At 39.4% G+C, this 12,017-nt stretch overlaps 1 protein-coding gene across 4 annotated transcripts in view; it reads left to right on the forward strand.

Annotated features, from left to right (window-relative positions):
- Positions 1-4,393, forward strand: part of CCDC170 (coiled-coil domain containing 170) — a 41,405-nt gene extending 37,012 nt beyond the window's left edge. For 3 of the 4 annotated variants that reach the window (XM_065680574.1, XM_065680576.1, XM_065680577.1), the window contains one exon: positions 1,356-3,403. In XM_065680574.1, the coding sequence (XP_065536646.1) occupies positions 1,356-1,556 (201 nt within the window). In that variant the 3' untranslated portion in view covers positions 1,557-3,403. The other variant, XM_065680575.1, reaches the window with a different exon arrangement.
- The last annotated feature ends 7,624 nt before the right edge of the window (positions 4,394-12,017 follow it).

Raw genomic sequence — 12,017 nt, forward strand, 5'->3', positions numbered from 1 at the left:
TTTAGCTTCTGCCAAATTGTACTTACCTAGCACACTGCCAGAGTACCATATCAGTGATCTCCTGGCTGTGTTTTGAGGAGAATATATGGGAGCTTGGGGGTTTCTGGTGTTACATTGTTCCAACAGTTCATCCAAGACATCGCACTGCTTTGGTAAGCCAGATAGCTGGGCCTGAATTCTCAAATCCTTCTGTCCTGTCTGCGTTACCATATGTTTTTCTGAACTCATGATAGCTCCTCAGGGTTTGTACTGTGGTTGAAAAAGTCTTTGTCAGAGTCTTGAAGCTAAGACCTTGTTTTCAGGGGGTTGCCTCACAGATGTTGCAACTGCTTTAGAGTTCTGCATGGTATTCTTGAGGTTGGGCACATATTTTAGGAGTACTTTTATCTCCCTTTCAGGAGTGTATGTATCTCCTCCTTACCATTAACTGTCAGCATGATTGGTGGAGTGAGGGTGCTGCCACACCAGAGCTCTAGCCTGGCTTCTTGGTGGTTTTGATGTTTCTGTGACATTTCGAGTCTCTCTCATGCTTGGGAATGGGGATCTTGACACTCAAATAGACAGCAAGACAAGCATATTTCCTCAAATAGGAACATTTTCCTCTTTCAATTGTGTATTGATGATATGGGGTATTAAGGCATTGTCCATTGAATAGGCATTGAAGTCTGATTTATTATGATCCGTATTGTGAATTGAAAAGAGTAAATCAGCATTCATGTTCATCTGACCTTAAGCTTTTAATTTAGTTGCTGAATGAGTCTGATGACAATTACTTGTGGGTATTTGTCCATTTGGAACTGGAGGAAAAGCTGTTTTCTTTCATTACTTTGCCAAATACCCTTCCTATGATGTATTTTCAGCAGCTATGCACGGAAGAAAAATGAGCATTTCCCAGGCTGCATCTTTAATTTTGGCTGCATCCTGATTCCAAGTCAGAGTCAGACCAAAGGATGTGCCAAACCACCTTTCTTCTAACTTCCTCCTTTCTGCTGTGGTTTTCACAAAAAAGTGCAGAGTGGAGAAGAATGGTGGCAGGCTGTGGTCAGGAGCTTGAGGTCAGGACCAGCACTTCGGCCTGTGCTGTGGGATGTGCCCACTGGAGTTTCCAGTTGTCTGTTAGCACCTCAGCTGTTTACGTGTTTTGTTACTTGACGTATGTCCCAAAAGGCTGTTTCCACCCTCTTCAGCTCGTATTGAGCAACAGCAGAAATTCCTGTAATTCCTGATATTTCCTGCTATTCCTGCTAATACAAATGCTTGTGTTTGTATTTATGCATATATGTATATGTTCTTCTAGGCATCCCCTTTGCTTGGTATTTAATGTATTAGTAATTCCTTTCTGTTTGATCTTGCAGCTGACAGATTTCCGAGAGGTGGTCTCGCGGATGCTGGGCCTCAACATTGCCAGCCTGGCTCTTCCTGACTATGAAATCATTGCACGTCTCGAAGGGTTGATTCATTCTCATCAGCACCACTACTTCCCTTGTGTCTGCCTCAAAGAAATGGCAAGGGCACCCGAGGAACACTCCCAGAGAAACATACAGCTTCTTCACTGACACACACATTTTGTAAGGAGACAGAACAAAGTAAAATTTTCTTCTGTGCCTCCCTACCTGCTAGATATGTGTAGAAAGCAGATATTTATTTCTATTCCCTATTCTACAGACACTAATTTGGGCTGATTTTTAGTGTTTCGATAGGGAGACTTAGTTGAATGGATCAAGTAAACCCAGCAGCCTAGAGAGAGCAAACTGAAAATCCCTGGGCAGCATAATACTGAACTTACAAAAATTATAGGTAGTATGTGAACAAGTATAGCCCTCCAGTTTCATTGTAGAGGTGTTGAAGGCATGGGACACTCAAGGTCAGTTTTGGGAAGTGCTTGCTAATGAATGGCAGCTTCAGTGACATTTCTTGTGATTTATCTTTGAGTGACAGCAATGAAATGGAGTAGGGGTTGTCCTGCTGCAGTTCCTTTTGCAAAATGGGATGTCTCTGCATTTTTACTCATAAAGGACTTCAGCTTCAAGACAGTTAGCTGGAAGCTAGACAGAGGACTATCACCATTTTGGAGCAAGAGTATTTTGTTTTTAACTTTTTCTTCTGTTGTTTCCTTAGTCTGCTGTCATGCCAAAACAAAAAATTATGTGTTTTCAGCAAAGGGTCTTTCACAGAGCCCAGACATGCACCTGGTGTAGATACATTTGGTAAATTAGCATGTTGTCCCTGGCCATGATGCCTTGAAAAGTTTTCTTCTGGCTGATGTGTTACCTTGGGCATTAATCCATACTCCAGATAAGTGGCAGTTCTTCTGAGCTAATGAAAAGTTATTTTAGAATGCTTACCTGCTACAGAAAATAGCAGACTTACTAAAGTCTTTATTTTCAGAAAAGCAATGATGAGGTGTCCAGAACTAATCTTAATCATAAAAACTTCTTGTCTATCGCCTTTTCTGAGTGTTGTTAATATAAATGAGTTTTTTAAAAAGAAACTTGAACAATAAATCTGTTTTAACAGCACATACAAACGTGGTTCTGTGGTTTTAGCTGTCTCTTCCAATTATATATTTTGTATGGATGTGTAAAAAAGATGTACCTGTTTATGCCTGACCATTTGTGGACTTTCTACAGTATCTCAGCAAATGATAGCAAGCTCACAAGAACTGAGCACACTATTTTAAGAAAAATTAGACTTTTTCAAGTAAGTGTGGTAATTTTGGTGTCTGGCTAGGGATTCAAAGCATTATAGGCTGCTTTTATTTCAGTTGCTTCTGAAGAATCATTTCCCAGTGACTTGGTAGTAAAAAATCAAAAAACACCTAAGCTTTTGCAAAAGAAGTTATTTGAGGAGATATAGCAAATCATATATCCTTATGCTCCTGTGGGCACTTGGATTAAAATAAATTTCCTTACTTGTTTTATAATGAAATGTTGTCCTTTTGGGATAAAATTTAATAAATGGAATTAAGGGAAAAAACTAATATTAAATTATATAGACTTAAACTTAGGAAAGCACCACAATTTAAAAGTCAAGATTGAAATGTAAATAATTTTAGGCATGAAATGTTGGTTGGGAATTTAGAGGGTGGAAAAGGATGTAATAATTTTCTAATCCTTTATGAGAGTACAAGTAGTTTCGGTTTGTATTTTGATGGCTCTATGGGCACGTTTTTCCTGCTTGAGTTATTACTAAATAAGAAAACCTATTTTCTTGGTCTAAATTAATAAATATTATAAAAAGCATATTTTACCTTATTTTGCAGGTTAAATATATTGCATTACAAAATTAGGTCCACTAAACCCAGTACCTTCATAACTTTAAGAAATAATCTCTGAGAGTGCCAGTCATAAAGTAAGTTTGCATATTTGGCTGTATTTTATGATTGTGAGGTGATTTCTTAACATCTTCCAGGACACTTAAAATCTCATTCTCTGCTCATCAGTCTTGTATCCTGCTGCCCATGACCAGCCATTGCACCAACAGTGAAGTTCCAGTTCCACAGCAGAAGCCACCAGCAAAGTTCTCCAAATTATTTCAGAGGAAGCAGGTTTTCGTGTGAAGTTGGTAGCTAGCAAAGCTTAATTACTGTTTTGCATGTTAAGCCAACAGAGACAACAGGGAGTAGAATAAGGGTTTTCTAACGATGTTCTTCAAGGAATATGACTTCCTAGCTCACTATTAATATTCCCTGAATCTGCTTTACTTTTGGAATAGTACTAGTATCTTTGTCCATTTAACCAAAGCAAATAAATAAACAAAAATGTAAAGAAGTAATTTGACATGAACAAATCTCAAGTGATTTTTGACCCACTGACTTGCAATCTTTTTCTAAGGTTTGTTTCATGCAGCATTGAGCATAGTTTTTTCCTTGTGGAAAAAAACTCAACCCAAACAAACCCCAAAATAGAACAGGTTTATGAATGTTTTCAAAGTTTGTTTCAAATGCTTTCTTCTTTCATAAACCAAGTTGCATTCAACACAAGACAGATATGACAGAAACCTAAAAGTGTGTATTAAGGCTGTGTTGGCAGACATCCCACCTTCAGCAGTTTGTTTTTACAAGGTTTATTTGTTTTAATAAAAGTTATGGAATGAAGAGGTTGCTATCTGTTCATAATTACTCTTTTACTGTGGTAAAATATTTATATTAAAAAGGTAATATGTATGAAATCACAGAATGGTACAGGTGCAGGGCTAGATTATTCTGCAAATGAAAGCTGAACTAACTTCAATGAAGAAAACTTCATCATTTCAGATATTTCATTTACTTCAGTGTTTAGAAAGGCAAAACTCAACAAATTAAAATGTTGTGATTGTAGATATTGAAATGAACTAATTTACGTGCCTTAAACTCTGTAATAGTAAAATAACAATGCAAACAGAAAAATTAGTATTACACCATTATATTAAAATATATGCAACTGAATTTTTGCCTGTACAGTGTATTGCTGATAATGCAGTCTGCGAAACACAGTAGAACCATGATTCCTCAAAGAAATTAAATGCAAAACCATCGAAATGTTGTGCTGAATTAGAATAGGAAGCATAAAGGCAGATCACAGATTATTCTTAATTTTCTGTTGCTCTAGAGTTTATTTTTACCGTATTAAGCAGTTTTCTTTCTTTGCCACGTGTTCTTTCTGTGGATGGTGTGTGAATCATCCACATTTTCCTAGGACTGTTCAGTTAATGGATTATTTTGTGCATTATGATGGTGCAGGGGAGGGAAAATATGGATGACCCAAGTCATAATTGATTTTAACTTAATTAAGACAAAAAAAAAAAGCACATGAGGAATCAGGCACATTTCTAGAGAAAGAGGCTAGACTGGATCATGTATTGTCTCAGACTTTTCTATATGAAATAGGTGTATTTTTTAATACTACAGGTGCTGACCATTTCTCTTGACCATTAAAGAGAAAAAGGGGGAGGAATGGAATAAAATGAAGCGAGATTCTCTAAGAGGTTGGAGAAAATGTATCTTTGATATTAGTGAAGCAGAAAACAAGTGTTTCACTGAATGGAAAATTAAAAAAAAATACATGATAGCTTGCCAGAATAGAAATTGGAAAGAATGTTCAAACATGATCCTTTCGAAATGGAAGATTTCGGTTTGGTTTGTTCTTCTGTCAAAACAAGTAAGAATCCTCTACGACAGTGTTTCCTTATTTTCCTGGTAGAAAAAGATTAGTTTATTAGACTGTACTCATAATTAGTCAGGAATAACTGAGTCAGAAATGAAAGAACGACAAAACAACAATTGGCTTGAACAAAATAGATAACTTTTCTGACAGTTTTAAAGTCAGCTAATGAGCCCTGAGCCGAAGAAGAACACATCTTTTCAGAAGGAAATAAGTAAACCAGTCATGTTTTCTTATTTGTTTGTCCCTGTCATTATTTATACTTCTATTAAGTAGAAGAAACAAGAAAAAGAAGATTGCAGTGTGAGCAAATATTCATTTCCAGGAGTTCCCAAACAGAGAAACCACCTGTCAGATGGCTTTCGGTAATGCTGGGGATGGGACTGGAGAGCAGGAAGTCTAACTAAGTCCAAGGGGAGTTGAATAGGATCAGGCCCCTGGGTATGCATGTGTACACAGGTGTTTTTATAAAACGGTGATTTTGGCTCCTTTTTTTTGGAAATGGCATGATAGTGTGTTGGGTGGGGAAGATGTATGCTTAGTTATACACCAAATATTCAATTTATTGGTAATGTTATTTTAAAATAGGCCACTGAATGCAACTCAATCTGCAAAAGAACCTTAATCTACAAAATACTCCTACTATCACATTTTAGTAGTGAGAAATGCTCTTCAGGGCTCTGATTAAGAGGACTGAATTAATTTCAAAAAGGATAAGCTTAGTTTCCCTTTCCAAAATCAGGACATTGCCTGCTGGGGGCAATCGATCCTGCCAGGCAGTACAACTAGCCTCTGCCCATGGCATGAGAGCAGCCCTGCAGGCATCAGAGCCAACCACCAAGGGCTGCATGGAGCTGGGTGTCTTTATGCCGCTGCATGCTGCCTGTCTCCCCATCAGCTGCCATTTCCCTTCCTCAGCCATGACCCTGGCTGGCTGGATGCTGTGCTGCTTGTCAGACAGTGCACTGAGAGCTCCGACTACAAAACAAATAATGCAGTGGTAGCTGCAGGATGCTGGAAGACCTTCCCCAATATTGCTAGAAAGGCAGCAACACACCAGCAGAACTGACTCAGCCGTTTCCCCTTCTGGTCATGTTTTCATACTGTGAGGAAGAACACAGCCACAAGGCTGTTGTGGGGCATTAAGGAGAACCTTGCCAATAGGGCTGTAAATCTGGGCAGATCAAATAGCCACCTATGGTCTCAGGGAGTGTCTCCAGTCTTGTAACCTGTGTTTTGATTGATGGCCAGACACTTCTTGGGTTGAACTGGGACAATGATGCCAACCTTATGAAGTTCAAACACAACAAGTGCAAGGTCCTACACCTGGGTCGGAGCAATCCCAGGCACAGCTACAGACTGGGCAAAGAAGAGATTCAGAGCGGCCCTGCAGAGAAGGACTTGGGGGTGCTGGTCGATGAGAAAATGAACATGAGCCGGCTTCAGTGTGCGCTCGCAGCCCAGAAAGCCAACCGTATCCTGGGCTGCATCAAAAGCAGCGTGACCAGCAGGTCAAAGGAGGTGATCCTGCCCCTCTACTCTGCTCTTGTGAGACCTCACCTGGAGTATTGTGTGAAGTTCTGGTGTCCTCAGCATGAAAAGGACATGGAACTGTTGGAACAAGTCCAGAGGAGGGCCACGAGGATGATCAGGGGACTGGAGCACCTCCTGTATGAAGACAGGCTGAGGAAGTTGGAGCTGTTCAGCCTGGAGAAGAGAAGGCTGCGTGGGGACCTCATAGCAGCCTTCCAGTACCTGAAGGGGGCCTATAGGGATGCTGGGGAGGGACTCTTCACTAGGGACTGTAGTGACAGGACAAGGGGTAATGGGTTAAAGCTTAAACAGGGGAAGTTTAAATAGGATATAAGGAGGAAATTCTTTCCTGTTAGGGTGGTGAGACACTGGAATGGGTTGCCCAGGAAGGCTGTGAGTGCTCCATCCCTGGCAGTGCTCAAGGCCAGGTTGGATGAAGCATTGTGTGGGATGGTTTAGTGTGAGGTGTCCCTGACTATAGCAGGGGGGTTGGAACTAGATGATCTTGAGTTCCTTTCCAACCCTAACTATTCTATGATTTTCTATGATTTTAAGAAGACAAGTGTTTCAAGGCATTTCTTCTGTATATCCTTCCTACTGTAGTAACAGTGTAAAACTATGCAGTATAAATTATAAAGTAGCAGCATCAATTGATATGAGCAGCCACTTTCACTGCCTTCTTGTGCACAGGGGTTGGTCAGAGACAACTTACTCAACAGGCACCCCAAAGGACAAGCAGAAATACAGTACTGGCAGACAAGTCTCTCTTTTCTTCAAAGTCATTAGTTGTTTTTTATTAGCCTCCACATGCTTTGTTAAATTTGCTGTCATTAACAATACCTTTCTGACCCGGATCTTTCACAGATCATTTGTCTGCAGTGAAAGCTCTGCGGCCAGCCCTGTTCTTAATCCATTGTGGTTTCAAGTCCATCCCTTGCAGGGAGCCCTGTTGTAGGTTGTGTAGATTTGCTGAAGAAACCTGTCCTTGTTCTTGCTCTCCTGTCGCTTTCTGTCCCTCAGCACTCGCAGCCTCTTCCTGTGCTATGCACCTCACCTCTAGCCAGGGTGGCATCAGACCTTTACAGCATTGTGTGGAGTTCAGCAGACACCAAAATACAGTTCCCCTTCTTCTGTAAGACTGCAGAGTCTTTTAGATTGCAACTATTAGCAACTCTTCATCTCAACAGCTCAAGACAGCAGGCCATGGAGAACATAGGAATCAAAAAAGAATAAATATTTGAGAAAGCAATCAGTAAACAGAGATGGATTTAGACTAATGACCTAAACAAAAATTAATGTCATGGGTTCAGAGCTGTGCAGAGTAATTCTCTAGTGATAAATCTTAACCACAATGCTTTGTAAACTTCTGACTTGTGGATGAGCTTCAGGATAGAAACAAGATGAGGCAGTTGCCCTTGGAAATCTGCCCATGACTTGGAGGGGATAAAAGGAAGCTGGAGCTTGAGGAGGGGCTGATGATGTGCCTGGGGACTGCTGCCCAGCTGGTTTTTGAATCACGGTAGGTAAGCTTCCTTTCAGTCTCATGAAGCTCTACAAATGGCAGCAGTTGCTGTGCCAGCAAGTGAGAGAGATCCAAAATCTGCTCAGTTAGGATAACACTTTTTATAACAGCTTTTTGTTTTACTCTTAAGCAGTGTGCTTTAAAATACTAATACAGTTCTTTACAGCAGCTTCCTGGCCTCAAAGTCAACGAAGAGGTTGTATATCTATCTCAAAAAATATTCCCTCTGTGGTTTTCCCAAGAAACTGTTGCCTGGTTTGGAAGTTCAGTTTATATATGTGTCTATCACTGGCACCATTCATTGCCTGTAATGCAATGTGATGCTTTGCTTTTATTTACAGGAGAAGTGAAGTCTTCCATGCCAGCTGACAGAATTTATTCATTTGAAAATCCAAGCCAAAATGGTTCAGTCCTTCCTAAAAACAAGATTAATGGAAAAACCATAATTTGCCTATACCCATAAATAAAACTCTGGCAATTTGGAGTAATTCAGGTTGGAGTAAAAAATTACCTTCTGTATAATGAGTGTTCCTGGCTGCTCTGGGATGGAGCAAAAGTCTTGGCTCAGTGCTTTTTTTACCAGAAACAAGTGGGAGTAGAAGGAGTGGCCCAGCTTAAACCCGCAGGGAGAAGAGAGACTTAGGAAGGAGCTCGTTATGGCAGGTTTCAGAGCAAAGGGAAGAGAAAGGAAGTTTCATGGCAGAGACAGAAGAAAGGTGAGCTGTGATGTCAAAAAAAGAGGGAGAGGTGTGAGTACCTGGGTAGGGATGCAGGAAAGAGTGTGAGAAAATCAGCACTCACCTCTCAGAACGAAGGAGGAAGAGTGGGAGGAAGTAAGGTGAGATAGAATGGAATTATCTATACAAACCAGTGTTTCGTTGTGCAGGGACTCTCTTGTTTCATGTGCATCACTGTGGTTGCCACATGTGCCTTTATTACAGAGGCATGTTGCTGGACTGCTGTTTGGCAAGTGCTTTTTGCTTCCTTATCCACCTCTCAAAAGAGCTGTCTTGAGTCAAATCTGTTCAAACAGCACTACTTCCAGCTTTTCACACCAGCAGGAGACTGGACATGAAGTCTTTGTGAAGCTCTTCCACTGTGCTTATGTACATGCATTCTGCATATTCGAAGGGCTTTAACATTTGGGTTCTGGAGGTGCAGGGAACCCAGAATGGCTGCTAAAGATCAGCTGGATTTATGATAGTGAACGTTCTCTGAAACTCAGGGATGTGAGCTTGAAAAACAGATACAACCAGAACTAAAATAATCTGCTTCCTGACACTGGCAGAATTCAACAATACTGAACGAAATGTGAATACTGAATGAAATGAATGAAAAATGAAGGAGGAAAAGAGTAAGAATAAAATGTTGGTTTGAAAATGGTCTAAATGCAAAGGTGAAAAATAACTTTTCAGTTTCTTGCTTACTGTAATGGCAACTGCTGCTTCATTTTGAGAAAGAGAGAAATCAGTGGGAAACCCCTCCTGTTTCTCACTGCCACCGCCAGATCCTTTCATCCATTAATATTCAGCAGTTTCACCTCCTGGTGGCAGGGCGCTGTGGTTTGACTCTCCCCAGCAAGGCTTCTGGTCCCTGTCTGCCCTTCTCTGCTTGGCCCTTGCAGGACATGAGTTTCCCAAGAACACAGCTGAAATATTAATGAATCTGTTTGGAAAGATGCAAAATGTTCAGAAGGTGGCTTTTTCCATGAAAAAGAGTTATAATGAGGAAAAGTCCCTTGGGTAGAATTCCTGACCCTTTCCTGTTCCAGTGGCAGGAGAGTGTGGGGAAAAACAAGAGCAGAAGGATAACACTTTTGACTCGTGTCCAGTGTCTCAATGAGTTTGCCCTGTTTCAGCTGGATGAAACAGTTCACCCAAGAGTCTCTGCTCAGGACGTTATTAAACCCAGAAGATCGGAGGAACCAAAGCTTTGGATAGCAGCTGTGAATCCTGTGTCTCCTCCATATGATAAATTGGGCTTATAGTTTCTAAATGAAACAGGATTTTAAAAGTCTTTTCCATGTGTATTCAATAAAGGATCATTATGTTTATACTATCACCAACATTTTACTCAAGAAAAAAAATAGTAAATTTAATAAATTAATGAAAAGAAGAATTAAAAATTGCTGGTGATTGCCACACATCCTAAAAAGCATCCATGGTGCAGTTCACAAAATATACAATTACTGTTTGCACTACTGTTTTGAAAAGGGAAATTTCATGAATGACAAGTATTTTACTGTTCCATTTTACAATTCCCAGTGCTCTATTAACTATATATGTTCCCTTTGCCATCCTGCAGGTTCGACAGCTGTTTAGTTACAAACATGTTTTATAACTTAACACTTTTATAAATCAGATTCTGCAAAACTCTCTGAATATCAGAGGTATTTTACATTTTAGGATGTGTGAGAATATGGGGGTTTATGTACTTTGGCCTTTATCACTGTCATAGCTAAACCCCCAAAATACATTGTAAAGTGTTTTTTTTCCCTAGAGAAAAATGTATGTTTTTAATAATGGGAGGACATTCTTTTCTGCTCCATGGCCCAAATCTCCAGTTCTGGAAAGGTTAAGCACCAAAGTATTTATTCTCCATTTGAAATGAAAGTAATCACGGTTGCCAATCCACCTTGAGAAAGTTCTTTAAAATGTTCATAAATTAAGCACTAGTGTATTATGATTTTATATTTGGTTACTTGAAAGACTCCCCATAATATGCTGGGTTTTTTTCTTTAGAAAAAATGGAAATATTTTATGTTATTTGCTTCTAGGTTTGCTTTTAGTTTACAATAAACTGTATTGAGATTTATTTCTAAGATAAGACTATAATTTTCACATCCCTGGAATTGCAGACTTTTAATGTTAAAAGAATCTTTGCTTAAGCTGTTCTAAAAGGTCTCTTATAGATAAACACTTCCAGTGCCAAGTTGAGCTACTTTGGAGAATAAATTTCTCAACACAATACGCTTTAAATAAATATTCCACAAATCAGACAATGCTGGCCTTTACAGTTGCGCTCAGAAATTAACACTTGCTTGGTTTTACCACTTTGCCATTCCTCAGCTGGGCATGGGTTAGTGACCTTGTTACTCGATGTTAAACAGAAAATGCTTTCTCACAATAACATTCATATGTGACCATGAGAGTGAAATACATGATAACGTGTTCATGACATTTGTGAGTGAAAAATTGCAGCAGCAGTGCAGCTGCCCAAACCTCGGTTATTCTCTCTTGTCCTTCGGGAAGCTGTAATAGTGTTCCTGAAGAAGAATAAAGGTTTATAAGGGACTGAGATGTGACACTAGCCAATATGTTTCTCTTAACCATCTTGATTACTTTTTGAGTACCTACTGTGAGAGCAACTCTCTAACTAATGAACACCCTGGTAATGCACTCTGTTAATCAGTGCCTATCCTGTAGACCTTAAGTGCAGGTTTAGCACCATTGCCCATATATAAATTAAATTAACATTGTAAAGAAAAGTGTCAGAATACAAAAATACTATGATGTGAAGAACAGAAAATACACCCCATGTTGTCCACCAAATAATAGTAATAATAATAATAAAACAACAATAATGCTGACTTATTTCCAATAAGCGCATTTCTTTGCAAAAGTTTTAATAACTTTTTAACAAATATAATTATACTATATTAAATGCCAATAAAATAAATAATTAATATTTACTTGTGATTTATTAATTATTAATAATAAGACTATTCTCTAACATAGTACTTTCTATGGCAGGATCTCAAAGTGCTTAACAAAGGACTGTTGGCCCCTTGTTTCTGCTTTTACAGACAAAGAAGCCACAAC

The sequence above is a fragment of the Lathamus discolor genome, chromosome 5, assembly GCF_037157495.1.
Source record: "Lathamus discolor isolate bLatDis1 chromosome 5, bLatDis1.hap1, whole genome shotgun sequence".
Classification (NCBI taxonomy): Eukaryota; Metazoa; Chordata; class Aves; order Psittaciformes; family Psittacidae; genus Lathamus; species Lathamus discolor.